This window comes from Vespa crabro, chromosome 3, assembly GCF_910589235.1.
Source record: "Vespa crabro chromosome 3, iyVesCrab1.2, whole genome shotgun sequence".
Taxonomy (NCBI): domain Eukaryota; kingdom Metazoa; phylum Arthropoda; class Insecta; order Hymenoptera; family Vespidae; genus Vespa; species Vespa crabro.
Window position 1 is genome coordinate 13,151,867 of NC_060957.1, and position 19,135 is coordinate 13,171,001.

The 19,135-nt window shown below is 30.5% G+C and overlaps 2 protein-coding genes across 4 annotated transcripts in view; one reads left to right on the forward strand and one right to left on the reverse strand.

Moving 5' to 3' along the window:
• LOC124423173 (26S proteasome non-ATPase regulatory subunit 1) overlaps positions 1–7,201 on the forward strand; it is a 63,026-nt gene extending 55,825 nt beyond the window's left edge. For both annotated transcript variants that reach the window (XM_046960659.1, XM_046960660.1), the window contains exons 11-14: positions 4,083–4,417; positions 4,741–5,093; positions 5,758–6,127; positions 6,569–7,201. In XM_046960659.1, the coding sequence (XP_046816615.1) occupies positions 4,083–4,417; positions 4,741–5,093; positions 5,758–6,127; positions 6,569–6,639 (1,129 nt within the window). In that variant the 3' untranslated portion in view covers positions 6,640–7,201. The remainder of the gene's footprint in view (positions 1–4,082; positions 4,418–4,740; positions 5,094–5,757; positions 6,128–6,568) is intronic.
• The window catches only part of LOC124423174 (dopamine receptor 2), a 68,858-nt gene that overhangs the window by 18,666 nt on the left and 31,057 nt on the right, over positions 1–19,135 (reverse strand). The window contains exons 2-3 of one of the 2 annotated variants that reach the window (XM_046960661.1): positions 12,339–12,571; positions 2,863–3,079 (exon numbers count right to left, since the gene is read on the reverse strand). In XM_046960661.1, coding sequence (XP_046816617.1) covers positions 2,863–3,079; positions 12,339–12,571 — 450 coding nt within the window. The remainder of the gene's footprint in view (positions 1–2,862; positions 3,080–12,338; positions 12,572–19,135) is intronic. The other variant, XM_046960662.1, reaches the window with a different exon arrangement.

The following is a 19,135-nucleotide window of genomic DNA, read 5'->3' on the forward strand; positions in this document are numbered from 1 at the left end:
ACCCTATATATATATATATGTATATATATATACGTGTATATTGCTGGTGGGGATATTTTTTTTTTTTCGTTCGACTCCAACATTTTCATTCACAGTTTTCAACATTATCTTTGTATCTCCACCTTTTTCTATGATAATCCTCTTGCTTTATCCATCTAACTATAAAAATTAATATCTTCCCCAAACTGAAAGATCAACGACGTTGATTTTTTTTTTTTTTTTTTTTTTTTTTTTTTTATTACGGGGATGGTGAAAACACGTGGGTGCTTCGTCGCTTCGATGATTCGAAAAATTGAGAATGGAAATAATGACTTGGGATCGCTATCGGGAATAAAACTTATTTGATAAAAAGAGAAACGTGATGGTAGACAATGACCAACCAGATATAACAGTCTCCTTCTATCGGAGATCGTTTATTCGAAATCGTTATGCAAAAAACAGCTGCAAAAACCGTAAACGTAAATGTTATCCAACAAAAAAAAAAAAAAGAAAATACAAAAAAAAAAGAAACAAAAAAAAGAAAATACCAAGTGTCCAGAAATGATTTCTATAACAACTACGTACGTAGCTAAAAAGAGAAAGAAAAAGAGAATAATAGGGAGAAAGAGAAAAAGAGAGTGTCGCGCAAAATTAAAAAAAAAAAAACAAAAAAAAACAAAAAAAAAACAAAAAAAAACCAAAATGAAATATCTCGCCAGATGTATATCTCGTACGTATGTATGTGTGCATGTGTGTCAAAACAAAAATATCTGTTATATAATTTTTAGCAGCTCGTAATTCAATCATCAGGAACAAACGAAGCATGAGCGAAACGTTTCGAATAATTTTTTTCTACCTACTCAATCTCTCTCTCTCTCTCTCTCTCTCTTTTTTTTTTTAATCATAAAATATAAAAAATGAAATTAAAAAAAAAAAAGAAAAAGAAAATAAGAAAGAAAGAAACATCTGAATCACATTTCCAATCGAACGACTATACATTAACATTATCTTTCATAATATAAACTATATTTGCACTCTTTTTGAAAACGTCAAAATCAATTTATATATTTTATATATTTTTCTATAAGTTTTCCCCTTGCTTATTCTTAATGATCTTTGACTCTAACAAGATCCATATATCTTATAACATGTGTAAAACAACTTCTCTCTTTCTCTCTCTCTCTCTCTCTCTCTCTCTCTCTCTCTCTCTCTCTCCCTCTCTGTTTCTCTCTATCCTTGGGGATAGATTAGTTCGTGATAAGAGAAATAATGATTGCAATGGATTAATCCGGTCGATCCTGCATCGAGTAAAAGACACACACTTTGAATGATGGATGAGAAATCCTTTCTAACGTTCGTTAGTTGTCGTCCTTGGATAATAGAATAGAATAGAAGGGGGAAAAAAGAAAAGTTTTATTCGAATTATCGATCTTTCAAAAAGAAGAACGATCATTCACGAGAGGGAAGGAAGATGAATGAAGAGAGAGAGAGAGAGAAAAGAAAAAGAAGAAGAAGAAGAAGAATAAAAGTAAAAGAAAAATGAAAAAAACAAAAAAAAAAAAAAGAAGAAAAACAAAAAAGAGGAGTTAAAAAAAAAAATAAAAGAGACAAGTTCATTTCATTAGAAACTTTTTTTTGAATGAACGACGAAATAATATTTTAATACCTTTGAATATTTTTTTGGTTGAATGGCTGATTCGTTGGTTTATTTGTTTGTTTGTTTGTTTGTTTGTTCGTTTGTTTGTTTGTGATTTCGTTAGTTCGTTTCTTTTATTTTGTGTTATTTGGAAAAAACAAAAAAAAAAAGAAAAGGTAGAACAAAAAGGACGAGAAGTTCGCATATGATATTTCAACTCGATTTTATTCGTACTTTCATCGTTATTCTCTTTCTCTCTCTCTCAATACGTATATATATATATATGCTGCATATTTGCTCTTCTACGTTCGCGTAGTTCCATCAGTGCAACCGGCAAAGGCGATTGAATTTCACAAAGAGATAGGTGTATCAGGTGATAACGCCTTCGAAGAAAAAGCTCGTCTTTTCCATCGACGTACATATATATATATATATATATATATATATATATATATATATATATACATACGTACATACATATATGCACGCATGCATACCTACGCGTTTTCTTGCCTACGTAACAAGCTATAAAAAAAAAAAAAATTGTCTCTACTTTTTCTTCATCGACATCACGGAATCGTATTATATATCATTGGGTCATTGCACTCGATTTCTCTCGATCAATTGGTAAACCATTAAAATACTCTTTATCATTGTTCACATTTTCACGAACGTTTATCGTGCCATTTTGTTATCGAAATTCGATTTTCTTCTACTTTTCTACAACGTTACTCTCTCGCAATTTCGTGAAAAAAAAAAGAAAAAAAAAAACTATAAGGTCCATTCTAAATATTTTTAACTAAGCATTACTTTACCTTTTTCCAATAGAATCTCGAAATTTGTCGTGTACAATAAATGGGTGAGTAAAAAAAAAAAGGAAAAAGAAACAACACAAAATCAAAAAAGAACAAAAGGAAAAGAACACAAAACGATATTGAACCCAAAAAAAAAAAAACAAAAAGAAAAGTATGTTTATTTGATGGTTAATTAAATTTCTCCCAGTAATCGTATCCATTAGATTATTCATGTAACAAAGTTATTATTCGTATTCACGGTGATTCGAGATTCGAGAACAGTTTAATTAAGTTGCCGATGAAAATCAACTTATATTGGTAATCAAACGATATGACCTATTACGTTAGTTCATTAGAGAGAAAATATAATTGTACGTGATAATTTATTGATATTTACGATCGAGAACGTATAATAAATAAGACACAGGTCAGTGTACCTGATAATACACTAACCTCCCGTGGTTGTACCTTGTGGACCACCTAACCATCCTGATGACCAACCGGTAGTTCCACCGATATTCTGTCTCTGTTCTGCCAACAGTCTCACCGTCAATGCATATGTTAGTAGCATAACACCTAACGGTATGTAGAAGCAGATTATGCTACCAATCAGCTTATACAAAGGATCTGGTATTTGGCACGTACGGTTGACCAATACGGAATTGTGATCCTGAAACAATCGATAAAACTATTTAATCGATGAAACACAACAAACTCGTGTCGTAATCATTGAACATACGTGATTCGGATTAGTTTTAAATGAAGATTTAAAAGAAAATAACAAAAAAAAAAAGAGAGAGAGAAAAAAGAAGAAAAAAGAAAAAAAGGAAACGAAACAAAAACACACACACACACACATACACCAAAAAAAAAACAAGTATCAGTCGTAAAGACAATAGAAATGGAATCGAAATCGGTGATACGAAATGATAATATCAAATATATACGATATATAATTGTTATAATTATTATACATTCTAGATTATTTAACAACGAGGTATCCATGATTGTTTATCTATATTCGTTATATACATATATAAAATGATTGGGACAGAAAAATCAATATTCAGTATCCTCGACGGTACAATTGAGTTAAATTTCGAATAAAAATCGCATCTACAGAGAGATGGTTCGCGTTCGAATGAACGAGGCAAAAAATATGTGTAAAGAAATGTACAGAATTGATACAGAGTTAGACGTGAATGTCGGGGATACAGGAGAATTATATTCACAATCCACTTCAGATACTAACGTGTAAACTTTTACGTTTATCAGACGGGAAATCGAAACAAGTTATAACAACAACGAACTATATAAATCCATTTCTAAATTCAACAATTCGAAATCATTAATCAACCAATAACTATGAAAGTATCTATGTATCTATAATGGCCTTAATACGCTACCATTTCATTTATGTCTCCTGTATTTGAATGTGCCACGCATCTCCTTTGGGATTTACTTTAATCATTTACGATAATTCTTATATTTTGATTTACAATTGATATCAAAATAATTGTTATAATTGAAAAATTATTCGATATCATGGTTTGAAACTTTTTTTTTTTTTTTCCAATGTAAGGAGTAAATATTTGAAAAACTTTTTACGTGACCTTTGTAAAAAAAATATTTCGAGTAACGATTTTTTTTCTTTTTTTTTTTTTTTTTTTCAGAACACCCGAGCAATGTCCAAGCGTAGTGTCTCTATTGGCCGAGAGTTATAATCCTCACGTTCGATATGGCGCTGCAATGGCTCTGGGAATTGCCTGCGCTGGAACCGGCCTGAAAGAGGCAATAGCACTCTTAGATCCAATGACGAACGACCCTGTGAACTTCGTTAGACAGGGAGCGTTAATAGCCTCGGCAATGATTCTCATTCAACAGACCGAAGCTACCTGTTCCCGCGTAAAGGATTTCCGTGCCCTTTACGCTAAGGTGGTCGTCGACAAGCACGAGGACGTCATGGCCAAGTTTGGTGCTATTCTTGCACAGGGTATCATAGATGCTGGTAAGATGATCAAAACTCTCTAATCTTCTCATCGTCGAGACAGAGAATATGGGACTTTCAAGACTAAAGAACTTTCAAGGAGATTATAAAGAAGCCTCTCGAGTTAAACCAATCTCCCGTTGTCTTGGAAAACTTTCTTTTTCTTTTTTTTTTTTTCTTTTTCTTTTTTTACAAAACATTCGGATCCATCTTTAAAACGTCCCTATTTTCATAGCTTATCTTCAAACTTTTTACGATAATAAAAAAGAAAAAAAACACATGCGCTTACATACTTCTGTCAATTAATTTAAAAAAAAATTTTTTTTTTTTTTCTCTCTCTGTAGGTGGTCGCAACGTGACAGTGTCACTCCAATCCAGAACAGGTCATACAAATATGTTGGCGGTCGTTGGTGCCCTGGTCTTCACTCAGTATTGGTATTGGTTCCCGTTGGCACATTGCCTTGCCTTAGCATTTACGCCTACTTGCTTGATCGCTTTGAATGCTCAATTAAAAATGCCAAAGTTGGAGGTACGTTCGAATGCACGGCCAAGTATCTACGCATATCCAGCGCCGCTCGAAGAGAAAAAGCGCGAAGAAAGGGAAAAGGTCACTACCGCTGTACTCAGTATCGCAGCACGAGCGCGCAGGAAGGAATCTGAGAGAAGAGCACGTGACTCTCATGAAAAAATGGACGTGGTAAGACATAACATTCTTTTTTCTTTCTTTCTTTCTTTCTTTTTTCCCCCTTTTTATATTAATAAAAATAATCCATTAATTGACGTGCATTATTAAATGTATATTATTTGAAATCGAGCTCGTTTTTCAATCATCAATACACCATGTGCAATTGTAAAAACTCGACGTAATCTGATATTTAAAATTATTAAAAGAAAAAAAAAAAATAAAGAATCCTTTGTATTTTCTGTTTTCTCTCTCTCTCTCTCTCTCTCGTTGTCTCTTTAAAAACGATCCTCCTACGTATATATATATATATATATATATATATATATATATATATATATATATAAATTTAAAAGTTTTCTAGGAACCGCGTTATTTTATTTCGACTTATAAAACGTATAACAATCAATATTGACTTATACAACTTTATAGTTTTTAAAAGTCAGATGTCATTTAATTTATTCGTTCATTCGTTCGTTCGTTCATTCATTTATATTCGTTCGTTCGAATTATTTTCTTTATCCTTTGCCAGATTAACCAGAAGATAAATTAGATTCTTTTTTCCTTTTCCTTCTTTTTTTTTCTTCTTTTCTTTTTTTTTCTTTTTTTCTTTTTTTTTTTTTTTTTTTTTTAAGATTAATATACGATACTTATATAAGTATTAATATATCGTTTGAAGGATCCACCGGCGGTGGTAGAGACGAAGGAAAACGTCGAGATAAAGGAATCAACGGCAAATACACCGAAGGAGAAGGATGAAAAAAAGAAAGAGAAGGAAGAGAAGGAGATTAAAGATACGAAGGATAGTAGTAGAGTCGATAAAAAGGGTAAAGATGAGACGGAAAAGGGTGAAAAAGAGAAGAAGGAACCAGAGCCGAACTTTGAGATTCTTCAAAATCCAGCTAGAGTATTGCGACAACAATTGAAGGTGATTCAATTGGTCGATGGTAGCCATTACGTACCGGTGAAGGATCTTCAAATTGGGGGTATCGTTATGGTTAAGCATATACAAGCGGATACTGAAGAGGAACTGGTTGAACCAGTCGCCGGTGAGATATAATGATTTATATTTCTTTGTATATACATATATATATATATATTGTTTTTTTTTTTTCTTTTTTTTTTTAACATAGACCCTTTCGGAAATTATTTCGAACGGATACAATTTTTTACTCGATTATCTTCTTCTCTAGTGTCGAAAAGAAAAAGAAAAAGAAGAATAAAATTCGTACGATAAAAAAAAAAAAAAAAGAAAAAAAGAAATTATCCTACTTACATCTAGTTGAATTATTAATCTCCTTAGTGAAGTGATATATATATTCCATCTTCGAAAGTTTCAACTCTAACCGCTAATGGACCATTTAATTAAGATAAATTCGGCCGTGATTAAAATCAATTACTTAAATCGTTGGTTTAATCTTGAAACGTCGACGATCGTATTACGAACACGTATATTGACCATTTGGTTCTTTTTGATTTTTATGTTTTAGCATTTGGACCAAAACCCGATGAGGAAAAGGAAGCAGATCCACCGGAACCGTTCGAGTATACAGAGGATTAAGGGACAATACGTGATATAATAATCAATATTTCCCTCTCGCCTATCATAATAATAAATAAGTCGATCGTTTGTTCGTCTATCAGATATATATAGGTGCATACATACATACATACATACATACATACATACATACATATATATATATATTATATATATATATATATATGTATATACGTAAATGGTCTCCCTTGTACGCGTTCAATAGCGTACACATTAGACATCCTCCAATCAACAATTTGTAGCGAGAAGCATTTCCATTTTTTAATTAACGTCTCTTGAATATTGTTTCAATTTTTTTCTTTTTCTTTAGGTCTTTTTTCTTTTTTTTTTTTTTTTTTTTTTTTTTTTTTCTTTTTTTCTTTTTCTTTCATCTTTGTTCAGTACACCGTTCTAGAGTGATACTTTTATTTCGGATAAGTCGAACGTAAGAAATATCTATTCTTCTTCGACGTTCAATAATCGACGATTCATTTTTGGATTTTAACGTAATAATAAAAAAACAAATCATTTGTGAAATTGCCCGAGTTTAGCACTTATTACAATAAAATCAGTCTTCTCTCTCTTTCTCTCTCTTTCTCTTTCTCTTTCTCTCTCTCTTTCTCTCCCCCTCCCTTTTTTTTCCTTTTTAAGAATCGATTTCGAACATCGACGAATTATTTATACGTATCAATATTAAGAATTACAATAATAACGTTAACTCGTTCATGATATTAAATTGTGCACAATCGATGATAAAATATTTACTGTAATAATATCAAAAAAAAAAAAAAAAAAAAACAAGAAAAAAAAGAAAGAAATGTGATATCGTTATAGAATTATTTTTAATTTTATTTAATACAATGTGAAAGTGGATTAATCGAGGAACGTTCCTTCTAAAAATCGATTTGTTCAATTAATTGTCATTTAAAGGTAAGTATGAAATTCAATGATTATAAATAGTTCCGTTTTATTATTATAAAAATTGTAGAGTTTCGAAGGGAAGGAAATAAAAGAAGAAAAAATAAAAAAAGAGGAAGAAAAACAGATTAAAAAAAAGAAAAGAAAAAAGGAAAAGAAAAAGAAAAATAAACAAAAGAAGAACGAAAGAATATTATGAAGCTCGTCGCTTTGTAACATAATCATTTTGTCACGGATGAAACGTTTACGTACGTTGAATACGTGATAAGCAGGTAATATCACGGAACCTCGCGACCTATACATACATAGATATTTATGTATTTCGTACTCGTGCATCGTTTATTATTATCGATTTACGTTTAACTTTCTATGTACGTACGTACGTACATAGATAGTAATGCGTTACATAATGCGTAACGTTATCGTACAAAGACCATATTTGAATTTTCGTTGGCTTCACGCTAGGTCAACCAGGTTTACTCCGATTATTCGAAATTCATTGAACCAATGAAACAACCATCTATTTTCTAACTATCTCCTGGTATCTAATTGTACAGGCCAACGTTGTCTAATTTGATTTGAAATTTGATATTTGTTTGGAAATTAAACTAATGGATTGGAATATATGGATTATTATATTATTGTCCGTTTAATCGAAGAAGAGTTATCGTAATATGAAAAGAAGAAAAAGAAGAAGAAAAAAAAGAAAATATATTTTCCTTTTATTATCCGTTTATTATTATCCGTTTTATTTTCCTTTTTTTTTTTTTTTTTTTTTTTTTTTTTTTTTTTTTTTTTTTTTTTTTTTTTTTTTTGTTCTGAACCCTAAATCAAATATTTACCGATACGAGCGAAAGCTCGGAAAATTTAATTGTACCAACGAACGTTGTCTAATTTAATTTGAAATTTGATATTTGTTTTAAAATTTAAATAATGAATTTAAATATAATGATGATTATATTGTTATCCGCTTGATTAAAGAATAGTTATCGTAATCTGGGAAAAAAAATATGTCCCGATAGAAACGATCTATTTATTTTTCTTTTTTTCTTTTTTTTCTTTTGTTTTTTTTTTTTTTTTTTTTTGTACCCTAAATCAAACATTTACGATCGGTGCGAACGTGAAAAATTTAATTATACAAAACTGACGTTGTCTAATTTAATTTGAAATTTGATATTTTCTGCTTTTTTCTTTTTTTTTTTTTCTTTTTTTTTTTTAAATTAACTAATGGATTCGTATAATAATGATTATTATATTATTATTCGTTTCATTACAAAAGGGTCTTTATAGTATTAGTCGTTGAAAAAAAAAATATATCTCTACGTAAACTTTTTTTTTTATTTTTCTTTGTTCTTTTTATTTCATTTTTCTTTTCTTTTTTTTTTATTTTTTTTTTTCTTTTTTTGGAGTCCTAAATCAAATATTTACGATCCATGCGAACGTCGAAAATCTCCATACCGAGAGAGTTATAGCCTTAGATCTTCATGCATTTCTAGAGAGTGACATCGACTAAAGCTCCGCTTCTGTGCCTGTCGATAATACGCTTCATGGCGTCTCGAACGAATGGAAAAATATGATAGCGACTGTCTGATGTCGATGAAAAGCTCTATGCTTATTAACTCACTCTCTCTCTTTCTCTCTCTCTCTCTCTCTCTCTCTCTCTCTCTCTCTTTCTCTCTCTCTCTCTCTCTCTCTCTCTCTTTCTTTCTCTCTCTTTCTATTTTTCTATCTGCTATCTAAATGCAGTAAAAATCGATATTTCGAAAGAGTAGTTACAAGACGCCCCTTTTAAAAAGTATCATCTTAATGATAAACCATTTGCGATATAATATTTTATGCGATATAATATTTTAGAATATTTAATACATACATATATATTTATATACATGTGTACATTTAAATAGAACACAGTAGGAAAGAGAAAATAGCTAATAGTAATAAAATAGGTTTCCCATGAATAAAATGAGTTCTCGTGTACGAGTGAGAGAATCGAATTACTCTCTCTCTCTCTCTCTCTTTCTCTCTCTCTTTCTCTCTCTCTCTTTCTCTCTCTTTCTTTCTCTCTTGTATCTTTTATAGAACGACCAAAAGATATCTCTCCGATATTCGTAATAAAAAGGAATCGTCTAATCCGCGAAATTTCTGCAGTATTTATACGAGCATTATCAAAGAATTTATGTGATTACTTTTTTAATTACGACGATCGAATCGCGGAATGCAAATGAATATTTTCAAATGGAATACAAAAACAAAGGAAACATTCTCATTATATATGAAGAGAATCGTGTATAGCCATTGAGAACAATTTTTTCTATACTTTTTGATCACATTTTAAAAAAGCACACATTCGTTCTTCCTTCCTTCCTTCCTTCCTTCCTTCCTTCCTTTCTCCTTTTTATAATTATATTTTTTTCTTTTCTTCCCGTTTACTGCTCGTTAAATCCTTACGTAGAAAATTGCTATTTTCGATATTTCAAACTCTTTCTCTCTTTCTCTCTTTCTCTTTGGTAACTCCTGTAGTAAGTAACATTATTCTCGTTTAGCACGCACGTCTCAGCAGGCCCTCCTCCCGCCCCATTTCAAGCCCTCCTAACGTTACTCGTTTAACCATCGTCAAAATTACATTTCAAGTAAATACGTGCTACTTTCATGAGTTTTTTTCTTTTTCTCTTTTTTCTTTTATTTCTTTTTATTTATTTATTTATTTTTTTTTTCTTACTCCTTCTTTCATATTTATTAAGTTCGTCTAATGGAACAACGAGAATATTATCGTTTACGTGTTATCTAATGAAACTTCACAAATTATCTTATAGTTATCTTATAGTTCAATAGTTGCGTTCAATGCTAATTATAAGGGAAGGTTTAATACGGTGTTATCTACACATAGTATATTATCTCTAACCGTGATAACGAAGGTATAAACGAACGAACTAATGAACGCTTGTCTTGATTAATTATTGTTAATATCGACATATATTTTAAACGTAATATCGGGGTAAATGGTCTCTCGACGAAAGAGAAAGCTAACGTTAGGGAACTCGTTGGAAAGACCAAAGAGAGCTTCGAGCTTTCCTTCATACTAATTCTCTTGAATACATATATATTTAGATTATCCGGATTAGTGACCAACGTGACTTTACCAGATAATAGACTAAAGCTTAAATATTTTGCTATTTTGAAAAGCAAAAGTTAAGTTACATTAATCTCTTCAAAATCCTCCCACTTGTGATATATCCAAAAAGAAAATATAACGACAAATATTCGAAACAATATATAATTATGAATACGAATGAGATTATCGTTCGTATTTTACCAATTAGAAATTGATTTATTAAACGATTAAAAGAAAAAAAAAAACAAAAAAAAAAAGAAAAAAAATGAAGAAATAAAGGATTAAATTCATTTCAAATATTCTAATTTGTTGGAAGAATTTGAATAATTGAAAAGAACGATTTATCTCTTCAATAGATTGCGAAACATTTAATATTTGTCCGTTCTTCTTCCACAAATATACTAAATACATAAATATTTACATATAATAATTTCTAACATACATTTTAACATTTGTTTCTATCGCAATTAACGCAATAGCAATTATGAGAATACCTAAATTTAAGTATTATTTCCAGATGATAAGAGAACGATGAGAACACTCGTAGTACGTAATATTATCGATTACTTTACACGAAAAATACTTCTTTTGGAATTAAATGAAAATGAAAGGAACAATATTCTATCAGAAAATTGTAAAACTGAAACGTTTATCGAATGCGTTTCTATAGGAATGAAATATAAAAGAGAATGATAATATGAAAGGGAAAGAGAGAAAGAGAGAGGAAGAAAGAGGTTTCACCATATACTGACAATTTTGTAACATTTACCAAGACTATTTGAGTCTCTGGTAATTCCGAGTTCTTGTTTTCTCTGGCAAATAACGCCAACAATGTTACAAATTCCCAAGAATGAAACGAAAGTCGCAAATTTGGTCTTTTCCTCTTTTACAAACACAGACAAACACACGCACACGCATGCACGCACACACACGTAGTCTTTACCCTTTTTCCCCTCAAAGAGAGAGACAGAGAGAGATAGAGAAAGATGATAGAGAGAGAGAGAGAGAGGGAGAGAGAGAACTCTGCTGTTCGAGACAGTTAACAAGGGGGAAAATTAATGCTTTGGAATTCTGAGATGTTCTCTCTCTCTCTCTCTCTCTCTCTCTCTGTCTCTCTCTCTCTTTCTCTCTCTCTCTCTTCACCTTCATCTGTCTATCTAATCATCTATCTCTTTACGAAACGATGAGGAAACAGACGAATTTCCTTTCTTTTAACCCTTCCAACTCAACATTATTCTATCTTTTATTATCGATATTAATATATAAAACGTGGTCGTAAAGATTAATGGGGAAGGTAAGAAAAAAAATCTCATTCAATAACTTTCGAAGAACTAATCCCCTTTTTTTTTCCCTTACTATTATTACTCTTTACTCGTAAGAATTCGAAATGTATTATATCTATGTTACATTGATATCGTTCGTAAGTATGAAAGAAAAACAAAGGAAAAAAATATTGTACAATGAATGAAAATAAATAGAACTTACTAAGGATTTTGAATATTTAGGAAAAAAATGTACATGCAAATTATATATTTATATGAATCGTGAGTAAATAAAAATTATCCTTAGATTTACATACGTGTGTGTAAGTATAACATATATATATATATATATATATATATATATATATATATATATATATATATTATATGAAAAAAGAATTTTATTTGTTAATCATGACTTCTCTCACCTTAGAATACATTAAACTGAGAGGTAAGCTCATGGCGATGCTCAGTAGCCAGACAAATATTATTTTCAGGGTGACTCTTCGTCTCGTTTTATTCCGACCAAATTTCATCGGATAACGTAGGCTCAGATATCGGTCGACGCTTATAGTGCAGAGATGCATTATGCTTGCCGTACAAAATAGAACGTCCAGACAAATCCAAGCGAGACAGTAGACCGGCGGCAGTGGAAAGTATCCTGAAATCAAAAGAAGAGGGGCGAAAAAAAAAGGGAAAAAAAAGGAAAAAGAAACAAGAAAGAAAAGATTGAATCTTTTTTTTACGAATATATCTACATACGAATGAAAGATAAGAGAGAGAGAGAGAGAGAGAGAGAGAAAAGACGAGGTAAGAATAAAATTTATCGAACGAAAAATATTAACACTGGTAGTCGCATAATTTAAGAAAAAAAAAAAAAGAAAAAAAGAAAAAAACGAATCACTTTTCGAAACGTCAACAAATTTTATTCTTATTTTTCGTTTCTTCTTTTTTTTTCCTTCGTTCCTTTTCCCTTCTTTTTTTTTTCTTTTTTTTTTTTTTTTTGATGAAACTTAAACCTCCTCGCGGAAAATAATTGCCAATAGAAATTTGTTTTTTCATAATTTCGCGCTTCAAGATGGAATTCTCGAAAAGTGGAGACGCTTTTAAAACGTATTCCCTTTTTATACATTATCCTTCCTCTACGTCTCTTCTTCCTTTATATTTTCTTTCTTTTTCTCTTCGTTTCCTTGTAAAAAGAAAAAAGAAACAAAAAGAAAGAAAAAACGAAAAAAAAAGAAAAAAATGTCAGGAGAAAGGAGTCGTTCTATCTTAAAAAAGATAATTCGAAATCTTTTGCTACGAACGACAGTCACCTTCCATAAGCAATTTTCTATTCCGTTCGTTTCGATGAAACCCTTCTCTCACCCTCTCTCTCTCTTTCTCTCTCTCTCTCTCCTACCTACCATTCACCATCCACCATTACTATCATCACCATCTCTATTTAACCCTATTCGTGTGTATTCCTCAAAACAAAGTTAGTCATAGTTATTGTCAGCAAGGAATGTTCGACGGTTTATTTCGAATTTTATTAAAAAAATTATTATTTTATTAATAAAATTATGGTTAAATCATATCCATGATATCTCGACTTTTCTTCGAACGTTTTGTTTCAGAATATATGCTTTTCTCTCGAAGAACGTATCTTTCGCTAGATATATAAGTACATATATATATATATATATATATATATATATGTAACATGTATATATATATATATATATATACGTATACATATATATAGGTACGTACATACGTTTAATATGTATATACCATAATATATATGTTCACGATCTCTTCTGTGTATAATTTTTTTTCTTTTATTCTTTTTCTTTCTCCTCTCTTATTGTCTTCTCCATATATATATATTAAATAATATAAATATATATATATATATATATATATATATATATATATATATTTATATTATAGCTTTGCCTATGTATGTCTGCTGGATATATGCGTATATGTGTACGTCACTCATGTCTAATGAAAGGAGGAGTCAATGGATCAGTGATGTGCTGTACGAGAACATAACGAGAAATCAGTACGATTATCAAAAGGATAGAAGAAGGAGATTTATGCGTTAAAAAGAGACAAAGAGAGAGAGAGAGAGAGAGCCTTTCATCTGTACTATATTTACATCCTACATGATTTTATTTATTTCAAACGATTCGCTTGTTAAGAAGCTTCTCCTCCCTCACGATTGATATATTTATCTTTTCTTCTTTTTTTTCTCTTTTTCTTTTTTTTTTTTGTCCTTTTTTTACTCTCCTCTCTTCCCAAGTATTATCTCCTCTATTTACTACGGTCTTTCTTCTCTCTCTCTCTCTCTCTCTCTCTCTATTTTATTTTTATTTTTTATTTTTTTTTATTTTTATTTACAATCGTTCAATCCCATCCCGCCCCCTCCGCCACAATGACAAACCGTTGTTATTTTTCAACTCTTTAACTTCTTTTTAATCGATGACAGTATCTTTCATTAAATAGAATGAAGAATGAATTGAAGAAAAATTTGAGAGATTGTACGTACGTACGTATGTACGTCATTAACGAGTTAAATATCATTGTTAAAAGTATTACAACTTTGGATTTAGTCTTGTTTTAATGTTCGTTTAAAATTAATATCATCGATTAATTCCATCGTTTCAATTTGCATCGTATCGATATTATTAACGAAACGAAATCTATAGGATACGTGAATAATGGAAGATCGAAATATTCATACGTTAGTTCACAATCGTTGTTTCATTGTTTCTAAGAAATTCTAATATAATTTACGAGTTCTAATCGAGTTGAGGTTTCTCGATTAATGTCTAATGGTATACGATTAACGTGATTTCGGATGATAATCTAAATGCTCGTTGAAAGTCAAATTTTCGGTTGTTAAACATTAATAAATCTAATAAAGGGGGAAGCGAGTGTTGAGATTACCAGAAAATAATTTGTTCGTCGAGTATGCTTTAAATCCTATTTAACGAGTTAAAGAAAAGAAAAAAAAGATAGAAAAAGGAGAGAGAGAGAGAGAGAGAGAGAGAGATGGTAAGAGGGCGAGAAGGAAAATAACGTTTTGGACGTCTCATTTATCTTCGGACGCTTTTAGAGTCGGGTGCACTAGCCCTCGTAACAAATTCTACGAACGCTCTTCCTCCTCTGAGCTACCATCCACCACCTCCCTTAAGCTACACCATCCTCCACTTCTTCCTCCTCTGACACGTCTTACCTCCTCCGTGGCATCTAGTCACATTGAGAAGCTACGTGACTATGTCACCATTGTAAATATATATGTATGTATGTATGTGTGCATGTGTGTATGTGTGTGTATGTGTGTGTGTGTATATATATTATCGTGTCGAAATTCTAAATTGTTCATCACGTGTCCAAACATCGATACCCGATATCTAAGAAAGTTATCGTTAACATTTAATCTCGATACTACATAAATATAGATACATATATAAATTTGTACATATACGTATGTATGTGTATGTGTGTGTGTGTACGTGGATGGATATATATATACGTATGTATGTATGTATGTATTTATGTACGATGTATGTATATATTTATGTATAAGACTTGACATTTCGTGACTTCTACCTTTTTACGATTTAAATCATGTTCTTCTTTTTCCTTTTTTTTTTCTTTTTGTCTTCTTAGAATATATACTACAAGATCAAATTTTCTACAATCCTTATAATCTTGTGAAGATCTTTTGCGAATAATTTTCGAAGAATTACTAATGACTATCTCTTCCTCTCGAAAGTCACCAAAGTTAAATGAGTCGAAGCTTTACGAAGTCTCGAACGCACATTGAAGAAAATACGAGAATAGAGAATAAAGTGAGAATGAAGAAGAAAAGAGAGGAATAGAGAGAGAGAGAGAGAGAGAGAGAGAGAGAGAGAGAGAGAGAGAGAGAGATAAGCCAACGCGTTTCTGTTAATTATCCTTCTTAACTCGCTTCTTCGATAATTACGTTTTCGAAGACTTCAATTACATACACATACATACAAAAATTCTCAAAAGTGAGAAACATACACAAGGATGAACGTTTGATTTTACTTTGATTTTACGGCATTGTCGAACTTGTCGAACTTGTTCGAAAAGAGAACTGTCATTTTTGTCAGAAAAATATTTTTTCTTTATTTTTATTTTTTATCTTCCTTTTTACCTTTTCTTCTTTTTCTTTATATATATATATATATATATATATATATATATATATATATATAGACATACATCGAAATTTTAATTTATCTTTTGAAGGAAAGATTCGTCGAGAGGTATTAATTATTGTTCTCATTTTTTCTTCGCTTGTCTTATTGAAACTATTCGATAAGAATACATATAGTTTAGAAAAAAAAAAAAAAAAAAAAAAAAAAAAAAAAGATTACCAATTCCTCCTTTTGTCCATTTCTTTTTTTATTCTTCAAAAATAAAAATCGAAAGATTTTATTATACATATCCCTACTTTTATATTCATCTCGTCGACTAAACACCCTATATTATAGTTGCACAGGCAAAGTGCGCTTGCATTAACGTTCAAAAACTACTTTTGAAGTAGATAACGCGAAGGAATGTGGGAATTATGCGTTCAGCAAATTTTTATAAGGAAACTTTACTTATTGCGGCGATTTTGTAAAACTACGATATAAACGATCTTATCTTTTATATTATCCGTTATCTAACATCAATTTATTATATTCCATAATTATATCGTATAATAGATATTATATATGAATACGTAATTGAAACAAATATATTGCCTCGACGATTGATCTCCTTCTTCGAATCCTCAAAACTTCGTAAACGAAACAAAATGGAATGAAACAAAATGAAAGGAAATAAAACGAGGTAAAATAAAATAAAATAAAATAAAATAAAATAAAATAAAATAAAATAAAATAAAACAAAACAAAACAAAACAAAAAGAATTAACTTCTATATTCGTACACGTAATCGATTCGTTTTAATTCTTTAAATATCGAACCAGTTCGTAACGTTTACGAAAAAAATAACTGTACCAATTTCTATCCATAGAAATGAATGTTATAGTTCGTTTCTTTATTGGTACATACATACATACATACAAACAAACAAACAAACAAACAAACAAACAAACGAACAAACATATATACATACAAACATACATACGTAGATAGATTCGGAATAAAAACAAACGTTGATACAACAACCGGTAAAGAATTGAAAACGAACGGTAAACGTTAAGAAGTAAAAGTACGACTTATATATCGAGATTTATATGAAGTCGGACTCATAAACGGGTCGATGGAGCAATGAAGGTGAGGGGTGAATAAAAAAAGAAAGATAAAAAGATAGAAAGAAAGAAAGAGAGAGAAAGAGAAATCGGAATTTCGATAATGGAGTTCGATCGTAAATCATATTTTAAGTGATACGATTTCTTTGAAAAAAAAAACAAAAAAAAAAAAAGAAAAAAGAAAAAAGAAAGAAAAGCAGAAGAAAAGTAAAAAATAAATGAATGAGAGGAAAAGAAAATTATAAAAGAAAAATCATCATTGGAATAGGAGAAAGAAATGCATTTTTTACTTATTATCTCGAATATCGCATTACTTACATATTTATCGTAGAAATATTGTCTTTTTTTTTTTTTTTTTTTTTTTTTTTTTTTTTTTTTTCTTTTAAGAGAAGAATATACGAACTTCGATACTTCGATAGATCGAAACAGGAGAAGCAAACAATGTAATCGTTTTCGAATGCGCAAAGGATTTAACGAAGAAACTTGATTAAGCTTCGCTTTGGGAAATAGCACGCGACTGGCCTTTGTTTTTACGTACCACCGATACGTAGATATTGTAACAATAAATAACAACGAAAATCGATTGACTAGAAACATAGAAAGCTTTTTCTCTCTCTCTCTCTCTCTCTTTCTTCGTTCTTTTCTTGGTATATATATATATATATATATATATATATATATATATATATATATATATATACGTATCAAGCACACGTACATCTACATATATATCTTACATACGTATATACGTGTATACACTTTCTGTACGAATTGGCACAGATTACCACGAGAATCTTGTTACATATAAGTATATATGCATCTCTTTGTGTGTATGCATGTGTTTGTATATATATATATATATATATGTGTGTGTGTGTGTGTTTGGTAGACTAAGTTTCGTTGGATCATCAAAGTGCTGCAAACTTCCTTTTTCACTGATCTTTGCGACTTCCTCTGAAACACATTGTCAGACTTAACGTGTACTTTCGCCTCAACTTTTCTGATCGTTTAAAGCTCAAGAGTTTTATCAAGGGAGAACCGTGTTAAGAATTTTTTTACGTACACAATGTCTCTGGGATTCTTTTTCGTCTTTTTTTTTTTTTTTCGGCAAACCAATCGGGACGACCTCGTCGTAATTTCGTTCCGCGAACTCGAAATATTCGCAAGATCACACTTTTTGGTCGTGAATCGTTGTATTACTTTTCCTTTTCTTTTTTCTCTCTCTCCATTTCTCTTTTCCTTTCTTTTCTTTTCTTTTCCTTTTTCTTTCCTCCCTTTCTTTTTTATTTAATTTTCTTCGATCACGTCCAACAATGTATATTATCTACGATACTTTCGAGTAACATTAATATCTACTTTTTTTTTTTTACGTATATATACCCATCGATCCTTATCCTTTCACGTTCTCTGAAAGAAAATTCGTAAAGCCGACGGATAAATCGCACGTACCTAAATGGAAAAACTCGTGAGTGGTAGGGGGAGTTGCTTCTCTCTTCCTTCGCGGATATACTCAACTTTGAATATATTATTTTCTATTTCCGTTACTGGTCCTATATATATATATATATATATATATATATATATATATATATATATATATATATAAATCTTTCGACGACGGAGAAATGATTCGTTGGTAGGTGAACGACGCGAGATAGAAGACAAATTCAATCGGTCCCATATAATCAACGTTGTTCAATGAAATTTTCGCGTTTGAAATTTTAACGTTGTTATCCTTATTACAGAACGAATTACATTTAACGCTCGTAGAATTTCTCAAATTATTATGTTCGAGCGATGTATTCTAATTTCTTTCTCTCTCTCTCTCTCTCTCTCTTGCTTTTGTCCTCTTTTCTTTGTTTTTTTTCTTTTCTTTCTTTTTTTTTTTTTTCTTCTTTTGCTTTTATTTTTTTCGTTTAGCCTCGCTCTTTCAAAGGAGCTAATTTA